The 21,971-nt window shown below is 40.8% G+C and overlaps 1 protein-coding gene across 1 annotated transcript in view; it reads right to left on the bottom strand.

Moving 5' to 3' along the window:
• Window positions 1-2,438: 2,438 nt before the first annotated feature.
• LOC104462226 (cAMP-regulated phosphoprotein 21-like) overlaps window positions 2,439-21,971 on the bottom strand; it is a 46,078-nt gene continuing 26,545 nt past the window's right edge. Inside the window, exons 10-15 of the mRNA XM_010074088.1 lie at window positions 21,734-21,842; window positions 19,853-19,954; window positions 14,216-14,253; window positions 12,196-12,255; window positions 9,609-9,838; window positions 2,439-2,761 (exon numbers count right to left, since the gene is read on the bottom strand). Of these exons, the coding sequence (XP_010072390.1) occupies window positions 2,439-2,761; window positions 9,609-9,838; window positions 12,196-12,255; window positions 14,216-14,253; window positions 19,853-19,954; window positions 21,734-21,842 (862 nt within the window). The remainder of the gene's footprint in view (window positions 2,762-9,608; window positions 9,839-12,195; window positions 12,256-14,215; window positions 14,254-19,852; window positions 19,955-21,733; window positions 21,843-21,971) is intronic.

The following is a 21,971-nucleotide window of genomic DNA, read 5'->3' as shown; positions in this document are numbered from 1 at the left end:
TATGTGAGAAAAAAACACTAATTTTAGCTTCTTGTTGTGAACACACTGGGTGACAATGGCACGGACTCCCCAGATCTGTAAGTCTCAGGCTCTAGAAGTACTTGAGGAGACTGGGGCAATCAGACTGGGCAAGGGATAACAGGGTCCCAAAGCCTCCGCCAGATGCTCAAGGGAAGCTGTAAAGAGCATTGCCCATGGCTCAGTGAAGGATGACAGAACTGAATGGTCCAGCAATGCTTTTAAAGAATAAAAAACCAACCAAACAAAAAACCAAACCAAAACCCAAATCTTTCAGGAAGAAATCTTGGAATAAAAAACAAAAAGGAGAGATCAGATGGTAACAAGGAAGACATCTGTAAGCTACGGACTGTGGCCCTGATAGAAGGGCAAAAATTGCAATAGCATTTCAAGGAGTAGGAATGAAACATAAATGCTCTTAAATTGTCAAAGGGCTTAAGTCAGAGAACTTGTCAAGAGGAATCCTTTAAAGGGCAAAACAGACTGGTGGAGCAGGTGAAATGGAGAGTAAAACTGCACAGTCACACAAATGGTCCTTTCCCACAGCAAGCATGAAGCTTCTCTACGCGGGGAAAGAGAAGAAACAAAGGAAACTGTGGATCTGGAAAAGAAAGTATGGACTGACAACAACTGAGCAAGAGCTGCGAGGTATGATCAGAGCAGGAAGACACTGACAGCATCTGTAGATGTGCACTCTGACAACGTAGTGTGAAAGGAAGCAGAGATCTTTAAAGGACACAGTGTTATGATCAAAAGAGAGAAAAAGATCGTAAGTAGAGACTCTGCAAGAGGAGAAGAAAGAGCTAAAGAATAGTGTGAAAATCTATTCATTACAGGAAACAAAGCTCCTTTTTCCTTTTCTTTAAACTGTCTTCTCTTCATCTATGTTTCTGACAGCATCCATCACTTTGACAGTCGATCACAGCATCCAGCAATCTACGTCTCCTCCCTGCAGAGCATCTTTTGTAACATTACCCTAATAAGATGCAAAGATTCTGAGCCCAAAGAGTGCCAAATTTGCAGCATGGATTTTGCTGCATGTTAAAAAACACAGCAGACCTTACAGTACAGCCTGACTTCCAGCACAGGTAGTGGCATGAAGCTATATGACTGAGACAAGAATTTCAGTCCTTAGAATCTGCTCCCTCCATTTTCTGTATCATTGTGTCAGTAATGTAATAGCTTGGAGAAAAAAGTACACAGAAACAGTAAAAGCTTTAGTAACTTGCATAAATGTATACCTTTCCAAGTCATCTCTCTGGAAAGAACTTATCGCATTTGAATCTAAACAAACAGGAACTCTCCCTGATTTTACATATGCTGATATATACTGATCAGCCACAGAAACTATTATGTCTAAATGTCTGTGGAAAATTTGGTTTTATAGTTTGTCAAGGCTGTGTTTTTTCTTAAATGCTGCAACTTTTGGTTTTCTTGACTGCATTCTGACTAAAAGAAGTATTTTTATCAGTGGACTCACAAATAAACTTTACACAGGGGTGTAACATACATAAAATTCTGGTTATAAATGAAAATCCCTAAATAAAAAGCTTCTGAATGCTTTATTAAGGACTTTAAAAAAATATTTTGGAGTTCAACTCTCAGCTCCTAGTGAATACACTGCACTGCAGGCTTTGTTATTTTAAACCCCACCTAACTCAGCTAAGGTTGACAGCACAGCTAGTCATGGTCACTGAAATAGTCCAAATCACTTGAGAAGCATCACAGCCTCAACCTCCCTGAACCTTTTTAACGCTGTCAGTACAATACTGTGTGGAGTATGAGTGTAAACATTATCCGGACTTCGTCTGGACCAAGGAGGCAACAAATTGCCTTAAACTCCCAGCAAGCACTCAAGGTCAAGCTCAGTGGTTTCTGAAGCATCCACAGTGCTTGGGTGGCTGCAAATGTCTCAACTGTCTCCTTCAAGGGAGACAGCACTGCTAACTACCAGAATTGATGCAGAATTGAAGAGATTAGGACTTTCTCTTATCACAAAACTTCCAAATTAAACACAATTGCTAATCACAAAAGGAAATTAACTCTGAATGGCAAATTCCAATGCAGCCTTTAAGCCTTTTGAAATTCTTCTGCTGCTAAGCACAATCTCTAAAACTTTAAGCATCCTTTTTCAGTTGCACGATCTCCACAGCTTGCTATGGAAGAGGGTCTGTCCTTACTGAAGCTAACAGAATCTCAGAGGATTCACAGCCAGAGAGTGCCAGGACTTTACAAGATGGAATATCCTGTCTGGGACCACACCAGTGTGTTTGGCATCACTTCCCACCAGCTCCGCCACCACAGCCTCAGAAAGCCAATCCAGCTTTGCCCACAAATTCGAGAAAAACAACCCGCCAAATGTCACTTCTATGTGTATTTGCTGCTGGCTTCCTCATAAAAGTACCTCAAGGAAAACATCTCTAGAAACACGAAATTTCCTGAAATTTTCCAATTCCAATTGACATCAGAAACACCAAAGGGCAGGTACCAGGCTGAAGAGCATCGTACTGACCTGTGTGTGGGTTGAGAAGGATACTGCCCGGCGGTATCCCTGCAGCTTCAAGTGGAAGAATGATATAGCTGGTGTTGCTGGGGGCCACCTGGCCACTCATCCCATTCTCAGGGTAGGACACGCTGCCTGAGGAGCTGGCTGTCACCCCAGGGATGAGAGATGCACTTTGGAGAGGCTGATGTAGTCGTGACAGGGATCCTGAGGAGCCAGCGCTGCTGGAAGACTCTGAGCCTGACGCAGAGACACAACCACAGCGGAAAGGTTACGAGGGACTCCAGGCCCCTTCAGACACGAGGACAACTTTCACAGACTGCAAAGTGGGATTTCCACTCCCTCCTGAGCTCAGCATCCGGTGGTATTTCTACAATAGCTTTATCGAACAGAACACAAAATGCTCTGCATGTATTTATGATGTCAAAGTATTGTTTCATAAGGTATAAAAATTAAACATGGTGTTTGTAAACTAAAAAAAAAAAAAAACCCCAAACAAAAAAAACACAAAATATTTTCTGTAAGAAAAAAAAAAACCACAAACTAGCAACTGAGTTGTCACTCAACTAACAAGGTAGCTGTGCCATATGTGTATTCACTTAAAACTACCTAAGATGCTACCTAAGACTTCTGCCACTTTGATTTTTCAGCACCTGTGTTATTAAAATTGATCAATCAAGATAAATCAAATGTGCTAAAACACATTTGCGCCTGGAAGGATGGAGAGATGCATTATTTTAAAAAACTATAAAATATGATTTCCAAATTTCAGAGATTTTGCTTGATTAGATTTCAATTTGCTTCATGCAAAAATGACAAGAGTCTCTGAGAGCATAAGGAAGCTGTTCATCTGAGCCTTAAAGAAGGATGTTAAGGCAAATATAAGGGAGATGTGAAAGCAAGTGTCTGCATGGATGCTTCCTCCCAAAGGTAGAGTGTATTTTAATTGAAATTTCTTTTATTTTACTTCTGTACACTGCCTATGCATCTTTCATGAAATACTAACCCTCCTTAGTGCTCTCCTGCACATACAGATTAAAAGGAAAGACAGAACTCAGACTTAGGTTTTAGCAAACTTCTAAGAGGGCAAATGACATCCCTTTATATTTGGGATAATACAGGAGGACCCTGCAGCAGACTGCTCAGAGCCTTGGCTTAATTTTCAGTCAAATCCGTATTGGAAATCATTTATTTCCTTATAATTAGAGCAGAATTGGTTTCCTCTGAAGAATTCACATCAGCATCCCAGTACTTAACAAACAGTGAGTCTTTCCAAAGATTACTGCGTAAAACACATTTTTATCCATCTTCTTCAAACTTCATATTCATATGGCAACTACTACAGAGACAGTCCTCTTCATGAACTGTGCACTCTTTGCCATCAGCAGGACCCTAAATCTGCTTCTCCAGTATCTAATTAAGAAAGCAATAGAGATTCCAGAAGAAATTTTTCATTTCTATAAATACACATCGAAGTTGTATTAGTTGCTCTATTTTTCCCCCCTCCTTGTGGACTGAGGTTGGAATTTTAGAAAGGTTTCTCCTGCAGGGACAGTTTTATTTATTGCATCATTTCAGATTCCAGAGTTTCAACAAATTGCAGAGATATTCCTGGAGGTCATCCTCATCGAGCTGCAAGCTGTATTTAGCATCTTCATCCCAAATGTACATGCAACTCTATGAGTTTCATTTTCTTTCTCCAGCAGCTACTGGCTCCTTTCCTACATTTCTCTGTTCCTTCCACATGCGCTTCATGTTGCTTCTTTTTTCTTTTTCCCCCTTTCAGCTCTTTTTATGGCAGAATCATGGATTGATCTCGAGCTTCTGGATGTTAAAAGCCAAAGGACTGCAATGAATTCAGGTGTACTCATCAAATGTTCGGCAGAAGCAGCAGAACAACTTCTGCAGCTATCACCACGCACTGGCCAAGATGCTAGCTTTGAAACATCTGCCTAAAAAATCAGAGATCTGCTCTCCTTTGTCAGTAAATCAAGTTGAAAGAACACAAAAGAGACACAAAACCATTTCAGGAATTTTCTAACTATTAAAAAAAACAATCACAGAAATTTTTACTTAACCAATTTTGTCCCCATTTACCCAGTACAAGAATGATCTATTTTAACTTTTTCCATCACTACAACTTATTTCCTATCATTTTAAGTCTAGACACATTAAACCAAGTAAATTCCAACACTAATGTTTGGAAATTAACACCAATTAATCTTGTCTTTGTAGCTCTGATCAGCTATTTTCACGGTGTCCAAATTTGGAATAAGAAATCACCACATAATGAGTTCAGTAATGTAGCAAATTAAAAAAAAAAAAAAAAAAAAAAGAAAGAAAAATAAGAACTATCTGACTTTATTCAGATTCACATTAAGAGGTATCTTGCTAAAGACTTCTGAAAGGAACTTCCACTAAATGAGATTTTTGCCCCCATTACACAATCCAACCTCTTTTTTCAGTATGTAATGATGGCTACTTCTTCTAGATTCTTCTGTAATCTTCTTGCTGCTTCACAGTTGACATAATAATAACCTTTATATTCTCATCACTTTCCATTAAGATATTTTTAAAGTATTCTGAGAGAGAGAGAGCAGTTCAAAGAGTGGTAACAGAAAAAGACAGAAAAATCACCACAAAGTCTTAATAGCTTACGGGGTTTGCAGAGGGAGAGCACGAAGGTCCCATTAATTTTCCAATATCCTGAGCACCAGCGAGTGATGCAACACATCTTGCTCTATTTTATTTGGGTCAGCATTCAGTATCTGATGACTTTGAACATCTCTGTTTCATCCCACCTTTCAAGTCTGAGGTCATTTTTTTCTTTCTTATCAACTGGACTCTCAAGATCTACCCATTACTTGCTCCAGACGGTCAATTTCTTAGGAGCAGTCCAGTGCTGATCACCTCCGGAACTATTTTGTCTTGGATAAAGTTTCATGACTTAGGAATATTTATTTGCTACCTTTATAACTCACTTGCATTTCTGTATATTACAATGTATTTAGTCTTTGGGGTTTTTTTTGTAGTAATTGTATGTGCTTATCTGAGCATGATTATTCCTCCACAAGTTGAACTTCTAAAAATAAGATTTATGTTTCGGCACAGTCAGTTGGTGGGAAGAGTATGACTGGAAGCAGTTGGCTCATGATCTATTGCCTATAGTTTCTCTTGGACTCACAAGATCCATCAGGCTAATGCTCAATTAAAGGACATAATAAAGAAGCAGAAATCCAGTTCCAAAACTCAGAGACAAAATTATAATTTACAGGGTACTTTATATTACTTAAAAAAATAAAGTTAATCTATTGAAATGCCTGCAGTATAATAATCTTTTCCCAACAGGGGTAGCAATGAACACCTAACAGGAGAGATTAGATTGTGGCTCCGATTACTTGGAGCCCTGCCAAGGAAGTTAACGATCCCTACAGATCTGTATCAACACAGTTGATACCCCAGTGCAGCCATCTTTTCGGAAATGAGAGGGAAAGAAATACACTCCCAATGGATGGGCATTCTACTGAATGGAAAATGCATTAAGAGGAAGCCAAAGATTCAACAGTTACATCTTTTAAGTCTTACAACAATTATTTAAATAGACATGTAGATACAGAGAGCACATGTCTTGTCTTCCCTCCTAATAACATATATTAAAACCTGTTGTAATGCATCAGTGAAAACAACACGGTACCTGATAACCTAGAGTTCATCTCCATGGATGTATTAGAAACTGAACAGGCACATCTTTGATGCCTACAGGGACATCTATCTCACTTACCACTCTACATACTTAGTCATTCTTGGAAAGTCCACTATACTACTGGAAATCTAAATTAACCAAGGTTTTGTACGATGTCCTAAGCTGTATTAATGCAATCTGATTGCAATTTGTTCAACTATTAACTTCCCATTCAATACTGAATTATCATAGAATCACAGAATGGTTTACAGAAAATTTTATTTGCAATATACAACTGTGCTTTTTAGTGGAGCAGGGCTTCCTAAACAATCAACGTGTGCATGAAAATAACTATCAGAACCAGTAAGATAACCATGTAACAGCCCCTTTTGTGAAGTCTGCAAGAATGAAGTAACCTAATTCCTTTGCTAAACTCTAATTTCTGTGCAGCTGAATGCAATTAAAGTCTAAGACTAATTGACACTATGGACTCTACTGCAGAGAACAGCACGTCCTGTGATCTGTCTTTGCCTAAGGGGAGTCTAACATCTTTCTGTTCTTCAGCTTCTGCTTGTCTGCTATGTACCATTTATTACTGATGTATCAAGAGTTAATATTAAGGGCAAAACTTTTAATTTTGGTGACAATACTAAAAATGACTCAGAAAGGCTACAGTGCTAGTATTGCATCACTCCCAAATGCAGCTGTGAGCCATCAGTAAAAATCATTAGGTCTTAGTATTTCCATGCCCAAAAAACATGTGTGACAATGCTTCTGGATGAATGTCATATACGTAGAATAGTTTTCACATTTTAAATTGTCACAAACACTTGCCATCACATAGCCAGTGAAGAAATTTGGACCTACTGCTGACTTCAGAGTGATTCCACATACACTATATGCAAGACAAAAAGACTTTAAATGTATTACTGTGAATCATAAAGTACTTTAGAGAACAGAGTACTTTCTATAGCAGAGACCCAGGGTGGAATTGGTGCCCACCAGCCTCTGCCACCCTACCAGCACAGCATGCCTAATCGTTGTAGCTCCAACTCTGCAATCCCATTGCAATCACTGCTGTAAAGACAAAAGAAAATAAACAAAACCACCCTAAATAAAAACATGATCAAGCTTTAAATGTGTACCGAGCTACGGAATGCCCAGCACTATGGCTGGAGTACAGAACGATGAAGATCTAAGGCAAAAAACATGCACAATGAAGTGCTTCTTGGTACTTAATGCACCTCAGAAAACACATGCAAATAGCAGCTGGGGGCTCTGACAGCTCTATGAATGCACTCCACGTTGGGTGAAATGAGAACACTTTATCAAGTCAAACTTCCTCATTATTTTTTCAGCAGTCATTCTTTTCTTGAACAATCATTCTTTTCTGCTTTAATGCCATTCAATAGCATTGCAGAGAGAAGGATAGAAATAGCGATTCAGGTATGATTCCCTCTGACTTTCCCCAGGCTGACTGACAGTTTGACTTGGTGTCCTGGCTTTGAAGGTGTGAGTTTGTTTTGACATCCAGCCTTGCTCTTTTTTCTCTTTTACTTTTTCACACTTTCTGTGCCTCAACTAGCTTTCAAATTTAACCACTTGGCTTAAAAAAAAAGTCAAAGCACTTAGAGTATCTAATTGCTCTACAAAGAACATGGACTTTCAGCACCACTGATGCTTTAAAAATGTGTTATAAGAGAAGAGTTTTCATTTGAAAGCAATTTTGGGTTTGGTGCATATGGAATGCAGATGCATTTACAAGCATTGGCATGCTTCAGAGTTCTCTCCTTTAATACATTTTCTAAGTGCACCCTTTAATATGCTTGATTTTAACACTAAAATGGCTACTTAAAAGTTTTACTCTTTTGCAATTGGATGTCTCAGCCCTCCAGACTGGATTTCCCTGACACCATTTAAAATGCTCTACCCCTCTGCAATACAATGCTGCAGAGAAATAAGCGTACTTGCACTCTACTGAAGGTGAATGGTATGAAAAAAGGATACCAGGAACCTGTGTCTCCTCCCTAATTCATGTCTAAATTCCATAGGTTTTCACATAAGTAAGAATAGAGCTGAAAGAGAATGTTATCTTGGGATCCTTACGGGTCCCTTCCAACTTGAGATATTCTATGATTCTATGAATCCTAAGACAATAAATCCAACATTTGTCTAGGGCCTCAAATGAAACATAAAACAGAAGCATTCAGAAGAGGAGGCACAATTTTCCAAAAACTCCCAGCAGCTTTAAGACCAGCAGAGTTTGAAAGAGCACCTTTCCAACCAGACAGATTCCTTTCCAGCTGTGAAATACAACATTTTAAACTACGTTCAAGATCCAGAGGTCCAAAATGTGGTTACAAAGTCAAAGGTTTTCTTGATTTATTCTGAAAACTTAATTCCCCAGCATCTTGAATCACAGCAAAGGCTATCGTACAGTTTGGGGAACAGAAGTGAAATCTGACCAACCTAGGTTTGATAAACTTGGTTTAAATTAAGTGCCATCCATAAAAGTGCTTTTTCAGCTTGAGCGTGTAAGTGCTAAGTATTGATTACTACTTGTCCTGTACTATATTTATCAAATGAATCAAACTGATGGCATCATCTAATGGGCTCAGTATTTATTATGCACTTTTACACAAAAAAATATAAGAGTAGCTTAATGGCATAGCTTGAAACTACTTAGATCCAGACCCCGTGACTCACTCCTTTGTTAATGTACCCGTGAACTTAACGCAAATAAATGCAGCATTCCCACCAGGTTTGCAGTCCCCTTAAATGATGCTTTAATTTAATGGGAACTAAACAAGAAAATGGAGAGACTGTGGAAGCTCTGTGACTGCCTCCACTACGGCACACTGCCTCATCTGCCAGCAGCGAGGGAGAGGCCGTGCTTCTACAGATGGTCTGAATCTTAACAACAACAAAATGTTCTTGGATTTCTCATCAAATAGATGACATTTAATTCTTCACGATTCCAAAAGAGTAAGATGAATAAGGTAAAATCTGTGCTTTGTCTGAAAGGATTACCATCTTTTCAGGCTACAACAATTGCAGAGATTGTTCCAGTAATACGTGTACATACCTTATAGCAGAAAAAGCCCACCTCACCTACGATTTGCAAACCTCAGGCACCAGGTTTTCTTCTTGATTCCTAAAACCTCAATACCAGGTACCCAGATACCAGCATACGTAGATGGACGCACACATCTGCTATGCAAAAGGAATACAACTGTTCTGTAATTCACCATATAGTCCAACCGTGGGGGTTAGACCAGGTGATTTCTGAAGGTCCCTTCCAACCCAAACCATTCTGTGATATACCAAACTCTGACAGGTACCGGTACACAGCCCTTAATCACCACACAACAAGAAGGACTGGGAACCCAATTCAGTACCAGCTACCTGTTTTAGACAGTTTGCCGGTACTTCTGTTACTTGACGAGCTATCTCCTCTCGTCAGGACGGTTATCCCACCGAAACTGGCTGTCTTTGTTATGGCTGGCTTCAAATTGCGATTGGAGCTGTCCGAGTCCGTGCTGCTCCATGGTCTCTGGTGGTCTGTCCACTTCAATTCATTCTCCGTGCTGCTCTGCCGACTGCCAGATGCCTTCCCCGAGCTGTCTCTGTTACCCCTATGGACATCAGGAAACAAAGATTTATACGCAAACAAAAACGTATTGTATATATCCTACGAGCATTTCACCGGACAGGACTGATGGAGCAATATTACGTAGCACAAACGTAGCATTTCTGTTGCCTGCTGACTGGTCTCTTCCCTCAGAAAACCCCTCGCTACCTCTCCTTTTGCTCTTCATCACTTGTACAGTTTTTCTCACTAACTTCACCTTCTACTTTTGTCTTCATGTCCATCCTCTCTATTTCTATTGCACCTTGTTCCCAACTCATCATCTGCTCTGCAAAACCACCCAAAGCCTTCCTCTAAACATGTGTCCTCCCAGCACGATCCCAAACTCTTCAATGCTAACGCTCCACTTCAGAAACCCACAAGTTGGTGGGTTTTTTTCCCCTCTACACACACTAATTGCAAACATCTCTGGGTAGAGACTGTCTGTCCTTGAACACTTCCAGACCACCCGCTGTATTGTGAGTGACAACACCGTTAACTGTGAGCAGAAACCAGAGGAGAATTTGGCTTATTTATGGTGAACAGCTTACAATGTGCTGCTAGAATGACAAAACCAGAAAGCCTACCACAGCTTGGTGCACCACACCGTTATCCCAAGTGATGCTGATAACACTGGCTTTTGGAAGGCTTTGAGAAGGCATGTGCCACCCCTCTGTCCTATTTTACAGTATAATACAATGCAGGCTCAAAGCTCTTTCTACAAATCAAGAGGATAGGACTGTATTATTTTTTTTTTTTTGGTCCCCTTTCTCCTTGTGAACATGGCTCTTGGTTTTTATTTGGAGAACCTGCGAACTCAGGACGTGAAGGAGCAGCATGTCAAGGACGGGATGAGGCTGGTGCGTTCCTTGCCTGTGATCAGAGCCTCACACAGATGTGATCAGCAATATTAACCTGTTGATCTCTGATAGACCCAGACACCGGGAAAGCATGAAGAGAAACAGCACAGAAGCAACAACATTAAAAAAAAAAAAGAAAAAAAAAGGAAAAAGATTTTAAAATAAACTGTCCTTAAGATTTAATTGGGAAAAGAAATCAGACTCTTTTGCATTCTGGTGCATAGAAATTAGCAATTGTCTTACATTTATATTCTAGTGGAAAAGAGGAAGAGAAACACAATGCTTTTTTATCCTGTTATCCATGGGTTTGGGTTACACTAAATTCCTTTTTGTTCCCCAGACCTGAAAGATATCAGTTATTAAGTCTCTGCATGGATATTTTAGCTGCCTCCTGCATGCCCAACAACTCTCAGCTCATCAAGGGTTGCCCAAAGCACGAAGGAAAGTTTTTCATCCTGCGGCCACAGGACACAGCTCCAGATGCTCCAGCACTGCTCCTTCCCTGGTGCAGTCCTGCAATCTCCTCTGTGGCTGCTGTGCACACATGCGCAGTCAGCAGCCACACATCAAATAATCCCACATCCTTTCTCCTCATCGTGAAAAATTACATCGAATAGATGATATAGGTCTGAAGTGACAAACTAGCCCTGCTACATATGCAAACCTCAATGTATACTGACACATGTAGCGGTCACCCCACTTCTGCCTGGCTATCCTCACGCTTTACTGGATGAAGGACATGCTTTTGAAAGCATTCGTTATTTCTGTCCGCTCTGCTTAAGGATTGTGGCAGCCAATTGACGTTCAAAGCAGCGTACCACGCTCAGCTTTGGTCGATTTGACTTGAACCTGGGGGTGTGGCAAGAGAGCCTTTCTAAGCCTCTCAGAGGAACGCTGTCACCACCAGGTTGGATCTTCCACTGATCCAGTGTGTCAACTGGTAAAAATGTTCTCCGTGAAAATATGGACTGGCTCCTACCGATGTGATCTGTGATACCAGATACATTTGAATGTTGTCTCGGCAGAGGAACTGGAGTTTGCAAGACAAAGGTCACAGAGGAAAAAGTTTCAAAACATTGCTGCTTTAGATAGGGGAACTTCAATCAGTTCAATGTCATCGTACTTTTACTTCAGCTTTTAATAAACCAACAAAAGGAAAAAAGGTCAGTCTGGGCACTGGTCTGTGAAATGTGCCTGTTGTAGGTACTACAGCATAATGAACTTCTACCAGTCACAGTCACCCCCAAATTGTGGCAGTTTGAGAAGCTGGGCAGCTGAAAATATGACATGGTTCCTGAGCCCATGATTCATAAAAGAGGGCCCCATTGTGACCTCCCCATTCAGAGAGAGTGGGACGAGCAGGGTGGGAACTCTGTTCTCCATGCTCCTTTCCAACCAGAAAAATTACATACCCGCACCCATCAAGGTCTCCCTCAGTGAGGACATGGATAGAATCACAAGCGAGAGTTACTGGGAAATGAATATGAAACAAAGTCATACAAACCTAAACAGCTGCCTTTTCTTATGGGTATCATTGCATATACTACTGTCTTCCAACAGCCTACTGAAAAATGAAAAGAAAGATGATGGTAACAGACATGGCAATTCAAATTTGTCTTATCTGTGAAGTTATATTTAATTTCTAGCAACATTTTCTAACTTGTGCTAGATTCATAGTTTAAAAAAAACATGGCTAAAATCACCCCCCCCCCCCCCCCCACCAACACCATCAGTCAACTGAACATCAGAAATGTCAGCCACGCAGGCTGAAGGCCATTCAGCATTTCCTGTTACCGAGCAAGGTAATTCTCAGAAGCCGAGGAACCATACATCTACATCCAAAAGATAATTCATAAAAATGTCACCTAATAAGCATGTAAAAAACGCAAGCCAGCAATATACTGCATATATAATTTTAAGCACTTGCTAAGTCACTTGGAAACCTCTGCAGCTCAGAGAGATGCTCAGGTTTTCTGATAGAAAAGAATGGCAAAGCACTTAAACACACACCTAACTTTCAACACAGCAAATCAACAAAGTTGCTCATGTGCACAGAGCTAAACACGAGTTTAAGTGCTTTGCCTGATCAAAGGCATGCAGCAAGAAAAAGTAGTATTACGAGGAACACAGGTGAAGTCTCCCTCCTGACAACAGCAGAGCAAGCAGTCAAAGCAGCCCAGTTTCCAACCTGGCCTTTTACTGGTCTTCACTGGGGCACACATCCTCACACCTGGAAAGCTGGTCAGGAGGTCCCCACCCTACCTTCAGCAGCACAGTGTCTGAGCACTTCCCATCCTGATTTGGGACTGGGAACAACTATGTCACGTTTATTGTCCCATTCTCTCCAGAAAGGGAAAAGTAGGTTTATGGGAGCATCTTCTTTTTGCTTGTTGGGTTCCTCTGTTGCATTGTCTTATTTATTTTGATACAACATGTCTCCACAGTGATGATACAGAAGGAGAAGCTGAGGACATCTCCTTGGCTCTCAGATTATGAGGTGGTTAGGTGACAGTGGCCATTACCTCCTAAGGAACTTTGAGGGCTGTCCATGAGAAAAGCTGGTTTGTACCATTACTAGGGAGTCATTTTCTATGGGAACAGCTTTACCCAGGCATGTAACTGACAGATGTAAAGATGGACAGAGACAGAAATACTGTGAAAGATAACCTCCCCTTCGTCATGGGGATGATAAACCATTTTAAAAACATGCACAGGACAGACTTGGGCTAGTGCTGCTCAAACACTCACCGGCAAAATTCTCGCATTTTGGTTAAAATCCCTATCTGTCAGAATGGTGTACAATTTCTAAGAGATGCAACACAGCTAAGCTCACTTAGGGCAGCTATGGAGCTAACATATTTTGTATGTCTTAGTTAAGCACAGTTTCTTCTTTCCTTTGCTTTAAAAAGATTTATGATGATAAAACAAGCATCCACGCAGTAATGCAAAGTAACAGCTGGCTCAGCATCACCATTTCACTACTCCAAGGCGGCAGCAGCAAAGTGGGACTGGGCTGGGGGACTTATGAACCTTCACAAGCAACGAGAGGAGCCAGTGCGGCCGCTCAGCCCCACGGGACAGGGGATTAAACAAGAGAAACACAAGCGCAGTGCTTCATAAATACCGTCATCCAGCCGCTGCTGGGAGTGCTTTCACAAGATCAGTAAGTTAAATTCGAAAGGCACTCCAGAGACATGTTGAGCCTTTGAAATGAAACATTAGGTGGGTTCCCCCCCACCACACCCCAGTTTGCTTTTTAAACTGAAATGCAAAGTCTTGGGAAAGCAGCAGTAACAGCTTATCTACTCATATACAATACTGCAAGGCACTCTCTTCTCCACCCCCCCATTAAACCAGAAATCCCGTCCCCCCCCCCCCCCTTAAAGCAGAAAAACACTGCAGATAATATAGATCACAAACTTGCTCAGTAGTCTTTGCATTAGGATAAACAACTATAGACAAAATAATGAGAAAGAAACAGCTACGTTTAACACAAAAAAAAAAAAAAAAAAGCTATTTTTTACCTGTTTTCCACAAAAAGGTTTTCCTGGGAGCAAACTGACTGAAAAATAAAAAAGGCATTGTATCAGACGTTCTAGATATGCTCTGCTGTTCCAATTCCTTCCTCGATTTTAGAATTATCTCCCCTGTTCAGGCTTAAGGGGATTTCAAATTCATGCATCATTTGCATTTGCAGAAGACAAGAGGAAAAAAGGTCAAGAATAAGGTCAGGCCAGTAAAATAAATTCCATGCATTACAACATGTTGCCAATGAGGGGTCTTAGCTTGGAAACAAACTGAAACTTCTCAGTCCTGAGATCAGAAGGCGGCAGTATGTGCGAAATACTGGCAATTTGAAGGGGAGAAAAATGTTTTTCCTACATAATATAAGGTTCCACTGGTCTGCCCTACCACCTCCAAATAAAATTGCGGAATAGCACAGAGCTGCAGGTAGGGAGGACAAACAGGAGGAAAGCATGCAGAATTGGCAAAGTTCTTCAAAGGGAGAGAAGATATTGCAGTAATTAGAAATACTATGTGATTTCACACTTTACGGTTGGAAACAGTCATACCAACATTGAGATACAAAATGATGATAAGCCTCTTAATAATAATATTAGCAACAATAATCGTCTATTGCAAAAAGGTTCTCTGCTGGAGGACTTGGATCCTGAGAAAGGTGAAGGGCTCAGAACAAATAAATCCTACCGGCAAGTGTGTAATTCTTTTCATGTTACTTAATTTTTTATGCACAGAAACGAAGCTGTGCTCAATTTCCCATGAATAATTCTCCCTCTGATTTTTTTCATTTCCCTCCTATTTCATGTTCGCTATACACAGTGCCTCGTAGCTGTCACTGGATTATATCTCCATGAGGTACAGAGGAAAGGACAGTCAGGACTTGCACTGAATTTAAACAAAAAGGCAGGCAAAGGGAGAAGGGCTCCGGAGATCACACCCCATTACTTCTGGAACAACGGGTCTCAGCTCAAAGAATAGTGCAACGTCATCATTAGCTGTGTCCAATTTTAATGGTTTGGGATATACATGGATTTGGGATGTTTCTGGTTTGAAAAGGGGGAGCTAAATATCTAGGATTTCTATTTTATCAAGCAAGTGGAGAGAGGTCTGCTCCCTTTTCAGTGTCTTTTGATGGTAACCGCTATCAGCTGCATTACAGACTTAAAGACAGAGTCTGTAACAACTCCCATTTGTCCTCCTGGCTGATGATGCTGGCACAGGGCCACACAACCCCTGGAAGCTATTTTTCAGTACAGGTGTGAGGCTGAGGGGCAGAGAAGACAGGCACTTTTTTATTATGTTATTCTTATTATTAAAAGTTAGATGGCTAAGCAGTCCTGGATAGCAGTTTAGCTACTACAAGGTCAGAACTCACTTTCTTGATTTATAGCATCAATAATGCTCAATTTAAAGCACTGGGAAAGCTTCAGTACATAGCACAGCTGTTGTCAAAAACTTTCTTAAAACACTTGGCTCTTGGATAATCAAAGACACTGACAACAAATCAAAAAAATTAGAACGAAAAAACCTATGCAGGATTACCTACAAATTCACCTCCTCGGAGACCTCTGCATGCAAGGTTTCCATTAGGGTTCTCTCTATGACTAATTGTCATTTATGAAACGAGTATTTCTCTCTTCCAATTTCCCAGAACCTTTTAAAGTCTTGACTGCATCAGCTCTGTCAGTGCATCAGGTATATGGGGGGTTGCTGCTCCCGTTTTTAATTACATTAGCCACCATAGGCAATTATTAACATGCAGCAATATCCTGCAGTGGATACCACCAGGTAATCATCTTCATGTCCGTTAACAAGACTTGATAGATCTCAGGCTTCCAACTAATGATTATTGCTTGCTCTGAAGCCACAATCAAAGGCTCTGTATAGCAGTACGGGAGTTTCAGTACCTATCGGTTTATGGTAGCAAACACAAGGTTTGCCTTTGTTTTGCTTTTATCAATTTTAAACCCTCTTCCTCCTCATCCTTCCCTACTAGAAGGATAGGACAGGCTGAAGCCACCTTTTCAACTACTTCTTTTGTGACTCTCTTTAATCAGAGAGTGATAAAGATCCTCAGTGTTTTCTTAAATAGAGGAATCATGATTTATTTTATCTAAAGGATCTGGCTCTTCAGAATACACTCCTTAGTCAAAAATAGCCATTACAATTACAACAACAACAAAAAAAGCATGTGTATTTCCTTTAATAAGATCCATGTGTACCATTGTGTAAGTAATAAAACATCTACATTTTTCAGTGAATACACAATGATTACTAGAGAATATACTTATGAACAATGGAAGGTCCTGATGTGATTCTGGCTCATGAGGTTATACATTGCATTAACCTCAAAGAATGAAATTTCCCCTATGTAATTTGATTGCTAGTCTTTAGAATCAATTTTCTCAATGCTTAAAAGCCAAACATAGTGTACCATTTATGCACACATTTGGGATTCTCAGTTAAATCTACAATTTGAATTAACACACAGGGAAAGAATAACATATTTTTTTAAAATATTATTTTAGATTTTTTTTTAATCTTTCTTGGACAATTACTTTTCAATTTGCTAAAAGCAACTAAAGCAGTTCAGCCAATAAACTACTTCTTTGCATGACCCAGATACTCCAGGTCCTCTGCTCCACTGTGCTTGGTTGTAAAATTCAAAAATTGTTGTAAAACTAAGTTTCCAATAAAAACATGTTTTAAAAAGGAAGATCGTAGGCTTTGCAATTAAAAAAATAACTTTGAAAATAGCTTTGAGCATAACAGAACTCATGCAGCACTGTTTCACTGTTAGCAGCCTCAAAAGTTTGAGGTGGGATTTGCAGTTCTTATTTCAGTGAGCTGGCGTTATCACATGTTTGTTAACTATTTTTTTTTCTTCACTAATCCTTTTATTAAGATATCACATTAACATGTTTTTCAATCCCTGCCACTTGCTATGACTCTACACATGACAGCAATCATTAAAACCTCCAGCTTGTAAAAATTTATGATAGCCAACACAGCAGATAGAAAACTTGCCAGAAAGTATAATTTAAACTAATATCAGACTAACCATCATAAGAACTATCATAACGGCAGCATTATTCATGAACATACTAATTTTGTTAAAACCTTCCCACTTAAATGAAGATATCTGGTGGGCTAGAATGCTGCAAAATCAAAGAAAGAGCAAGTTAAACTCTTTGTTAGAGTTCTGACTAATGGGCTGATATGTTATCCAAAGAGTTTTGGGTACCTCAAACGTGTTTAGAGAGGGGTGCTAGGTGCAACAAGTTCTGGCAGGACTCTTAACCTTTGTGGCTACCCTTTGGAGAGCTCTCACGCAAGCCCTCTCCATACATACTCTTAATTCAAAGTGAAGGATCTATAATCCATTTGCTAAGGTTCATATGCAAGGCACTGATAAAAGCTTAACTACAGCAGCGTAAACAGTGTGGAGTTAATAAAAATACCACATGATGAATCCTTCCCTGTCTCTACATCTATAATTGGCAGGATGACCAGGTTGGATGAGGCTTTGAGCAACCTGGTCTAGTGGAAGGTGTTCCTGCCCTTGCCTTAAAGATTGATGATCTTTAAGGTCCCTTCCAACCCAAACCATTCCATGATTCTATGACAAGGCTTAGGTACCTACCTCAGAGAAACCTGGGAAGAACTGCATTAATTAATGATTGCAGAGGGCTTTCAAACTATCAAGTCCTACATGCAGTAAATGGCTAGCTACAATAGGAAGCCATTGCTCTCTTTCCTAAAATTGGAAAAAACCAACATTGTCCACCACCACAACCACTGAACATTATCCTAAAAACACCTCAGCACTGTGAGGAGTGCTGCACTCAAGAAAGCTCCATTAAGATATGTATTCCTGTTAACACTGCTAGTCCAGCTTGCTGAAATTCCCTGCACTACGATGCTCACTGACACCTGCAAGAGCAGGCAGAGAGAGCAAATGAGTGGATATGAGAGAAAGAGGGAGAGATATCTAACATTGCTGATCTTTAAAGATGCTCACTCCCAATCCATTCCAAATGCCTGCCACAAACCATGCTGTCACTTCAGCCTTGCTGCTCGGAGATGCTAACCCAATAGACCACAACCACCTCCTGCAGCAAGCAATTCAAACGCTCCGCTTGCTTGTCTTTAAAACACAAGTGTCTAGAGATAAGAAGAGCAGCGCATCGTGTTTCAATGCACTTCTCAGCAGACTTTTCCAGCCACCTGTTTGCCAGCCTGGCATTTCTAACTGCTGTTTGGGATAGAAGCTACATTATTTTTGGCAAAAAACTTTCCATAAGGTATTTCTAAACAACGTTTTGCCTCATTTGAAGTCTGCTTCAAAACCCAACTTGTTTGTTTAGTACAAGCTCCTTTGTAGTAAGCCAGAAACAGTTACTTTCATATAGGAGACAGGTTGCAAAAAGGCTTTGGCAGTCCTCGAACAACTCTGTAACTCTACCATATATACTGCAATGGTATTTACATCAGACCCATGTGCTGAAAGCAAAATGTAAAGCAAAGGGCCTCTGCATTTACTAGAATTGTCTCAGTCAAGAGAGAAAATGCCAGGCTAAAAATATTTAGATGTTGCAAGCTAATTATTAACAAGCAAAATTACTTATCACAAATGAGACAACACACACCTTGAAACTATACAATGTATTCTGCTAAAGAAAAATAACTTGGATGTGTGCAACTCCAAAACCAGAGCTATTGGCCCCGCAACATAGGAACAGCTTTAATTTAAAAGGACACTGCCAAATATGATTTTCAGTAATAGGTTTAATTTGGTTTATTCCCATATTCCTCTAAGTGGCAAAGCTTCCACTGAGATGTGAGATAAAACAGTAATATGTTGACTTTGTTTTTTTTCCTTTTAGGACCCCATCATTACAGTATTACAGCAAATTACAATTTTCTTCCTTTTTCAGGAACATGAGATATTGCTCACAGATGTTTCGTATTTAAGTGTTTTCCTCCAGCAACACAGCTTGCTGTGTGAGTTCTGATTTTTTGGTAAAGTCGGGAATAATAATGACTATTTAATTTTATTTATTTTCAGAATAAAATCATCAACTGACTCTTTCTGATGGCAGAATACAGCTCCTTAATCGGTCATTTCAAAAAATCCATTCAACTCCACGTTTAACCTCTGGATTTTCTTTGTTCCTATTCTCTTAATGCTACTGCACTGGTTGAAAGAACCAAAAGCAAGAGAAGGCTCTGCAGAAGGACACTTAGAAAATTTGATCCATCTATGGCTATGAAATAACACAGCTACTTGAAATTATTGAGAGTGTCCATTTAAATCACTGCTCTTTGGTTGGCAAAAGAGAAGGAAAAGAAGAAGGAAGCCTACACCACACAAACATAGACATTCAAAGAAACGGGATCAGCACTCCCCAGACAACATGCTAGGCCTGGTCTCTCCTCTACCCTTCTCCCTGCATCTCTCACCGCCTCCTCCTTCAGAAGCCAACCTCCACACCTCTCAAGCTCCTCTTGGCCCTTCCCTGTTGCCTCCAGCTCCGTGGGGCAAATCCAGTTGCGGTGTTCGTGTCGGAGGGGGGCAAAGACTGTCTGACTACCGGTGAGGGTATGGCACTAAAGAGGCAATTAAAACAACTACTCACATCTTGTGCAAATATTCTCTCCCTCACTCTCTGATACTCCTCTTCTCTCTCTTCAATTGATTTACTTCGTCTGTCATCTCTAAATGGAAGAATTCTGTTTTGCTGAGCAGAAAGAAAACCAGGAGGGTTATATAAGTTGAGCTGTCAAAAACTGCCGTTAAGTAACTGTCAGCTGAGAATAATAAATGTTCACTTTAAACAAATAAGGCATGAAAATGATAGCTGTCATTCCTGCACCAAGCACCCGGCCAGGCTGGGCTCCCAAGGGTTTCCACTCAGATACCACACGCGGGCTTGAGTGGCCGAAACAAGGCTTTCTGCACGGCTTTGGTGGATCCACCATCCTAAAACTGGGTGTTGTCACCCCAAACCTAAGTGTCATTGCTCTCGACTGCTAAGATTTCTCGACTCTCCTACCAGCTGTGAGGAGCACAAAATTGAGGAAGAAAAGAGGGAAACTAGGCGGCAAGAGCTAAGCTGCAAGCCCTAGAAGAAACCTACCAAAGTCTACGTGTACGAGGAGGAGAAGTCCCAGATATTTGGCACAACAGTTTTTTACCATTTCCACACCACAAAGGAACCCTCAACTTCAGTTTTGCTTGGAAAAGATTGGCTATTTGTGCCTCTCCAGGGCAGGAAATGGCTGTGTCGTGGGAGGCAGGAGAGGATAAGAGGACCTCCAGCAAGAAAAACTTAATTGGCAATTGGGTTTCCAGCACTGCTCCTTCTCCCCCTGCATCCCAGCACCTGGTGAGTTAGGTCCTGCTGCTTTCCTTTGGCTGATCCCCATGTCCATCACACCCTGAAAATGCTCAGGTTTTGCTTTTGAAGCCAACTCAGATGCAGCACAACTGGCAAGGCTGCTGCTATGTACAATTGAAAGTCGGGGAAAAAAGAAGAAAAAAGGAAAAAAAAAAATCAGTCTTTTACTGAAAACATGAAGGAGAGCGGCAATGAGAGACTCACTGGCAGGTCCCTCCACAAATATAACCTGAGCAAAGAAAGCAGACGCTGTCCTCTTACCTGGGAGAATTTTCTCATACAAGCAATTCACATCAGAACTCTTTTTTGATTTTTTTTTTTTGTTAAGATATTCCACATACACAGCTTGCGTTGGATTGAAACAGCACAACATCCGCTTTTTAAAGGCAGCACAAACACACACATTTCCCTGCTGCTCCCCTACGTATGGGGCTCACCTAAAGTAGTGTTACGGCACAGGCAACACAGAGGGGGGGTCTGCCACAGGACATGCACGACAAGCAAGTTGCACAGACAGTAAAAGGTGGTGAGGGCACAGGAGGGAGGGAACTAAAAGATGAACCTGATTTTTTTTTTGGTCAAAAATTTAATTTAGGATGATTTGAAAGAAAATCAACCTGGCCTCACCATCACATGTTTGTTCGGGGTGGGTTTTTTTAAATTATTATTTTTTTTCCTCTCTCCTTTTTTTGGGCTACATCAGTTTATCAACAGTCCATACTGAAATCCAAGCTCTGAATGGGTACAACGGAAGAGCAAAGCCATAGGGTAGCAGAACAACTGCTGTAGTTAAGGCAAGACATTGAGAAATGTGACTGACAACAGCCTCCCACACAGCCCGGAGCCACCGGCATTCCCCCTCCCGTGGGCATGCAGCAAGTCCTGCGCCAAGCAAACCACCCATGCAAACCCCACACACTGCCACGGCTGAAGCAGCCACGCCGGGGCTGGATGCTACCCACGGGGGTTCGGACGCCAGAGGAGGCAGGGATGGGCGCAGAAGGGCAGGGAAGGAGGAGGTAGAGGAGGAGAGCAACAACAAAAGAACAACAATAACATCAGTCAGCCCACCTTCAAAAACAGAACAAAATTGCAGCAACTCTCGAACCGAGAACCAACCTGATTGTCTTCTTTATCAATACTAGAGTTATCTCGCTTCAAGATAAATCGCTTCTGGGATTCTTCACCTTTTTCATCTTTTAAATGTTCAGAAAACCTTTGCTCTGGTCTGCCAGCAAAGTAAAACATAGCAGTAAAAAAATCTTTCTTTTGGTTTCGCTTTTGATCTTTTATTTTCTCAGTGCTCTTTGTTTTCACAGAGGCATTCAGGGCAAAAAGCAGTTAACATTTGCGGTCT

The sequence above is a fragment of the Pterocles gutturalis genome, unplaced genomic scaffold (genome assembly GCF_000699245.1).
Source record: "Pterocles gutturalis isolate BGI_N339 unplaced genomic scaffold, ASM69924v1 scaffold5347, whole genome shotgun sequence".
Classification (NCBI taxonomy): domain Eukaryota; kingdom Metazoa; phylum Chordata; class Aves; order Pterocliformes; family Pteroclidae; genus Pterocles; species Pterocles gutturalis.
The sequence above is the reverse complement of the archived record's forward strand: the minus strand, read 5'-3'. Positions and strand labels throughout refer to the sequence as shown.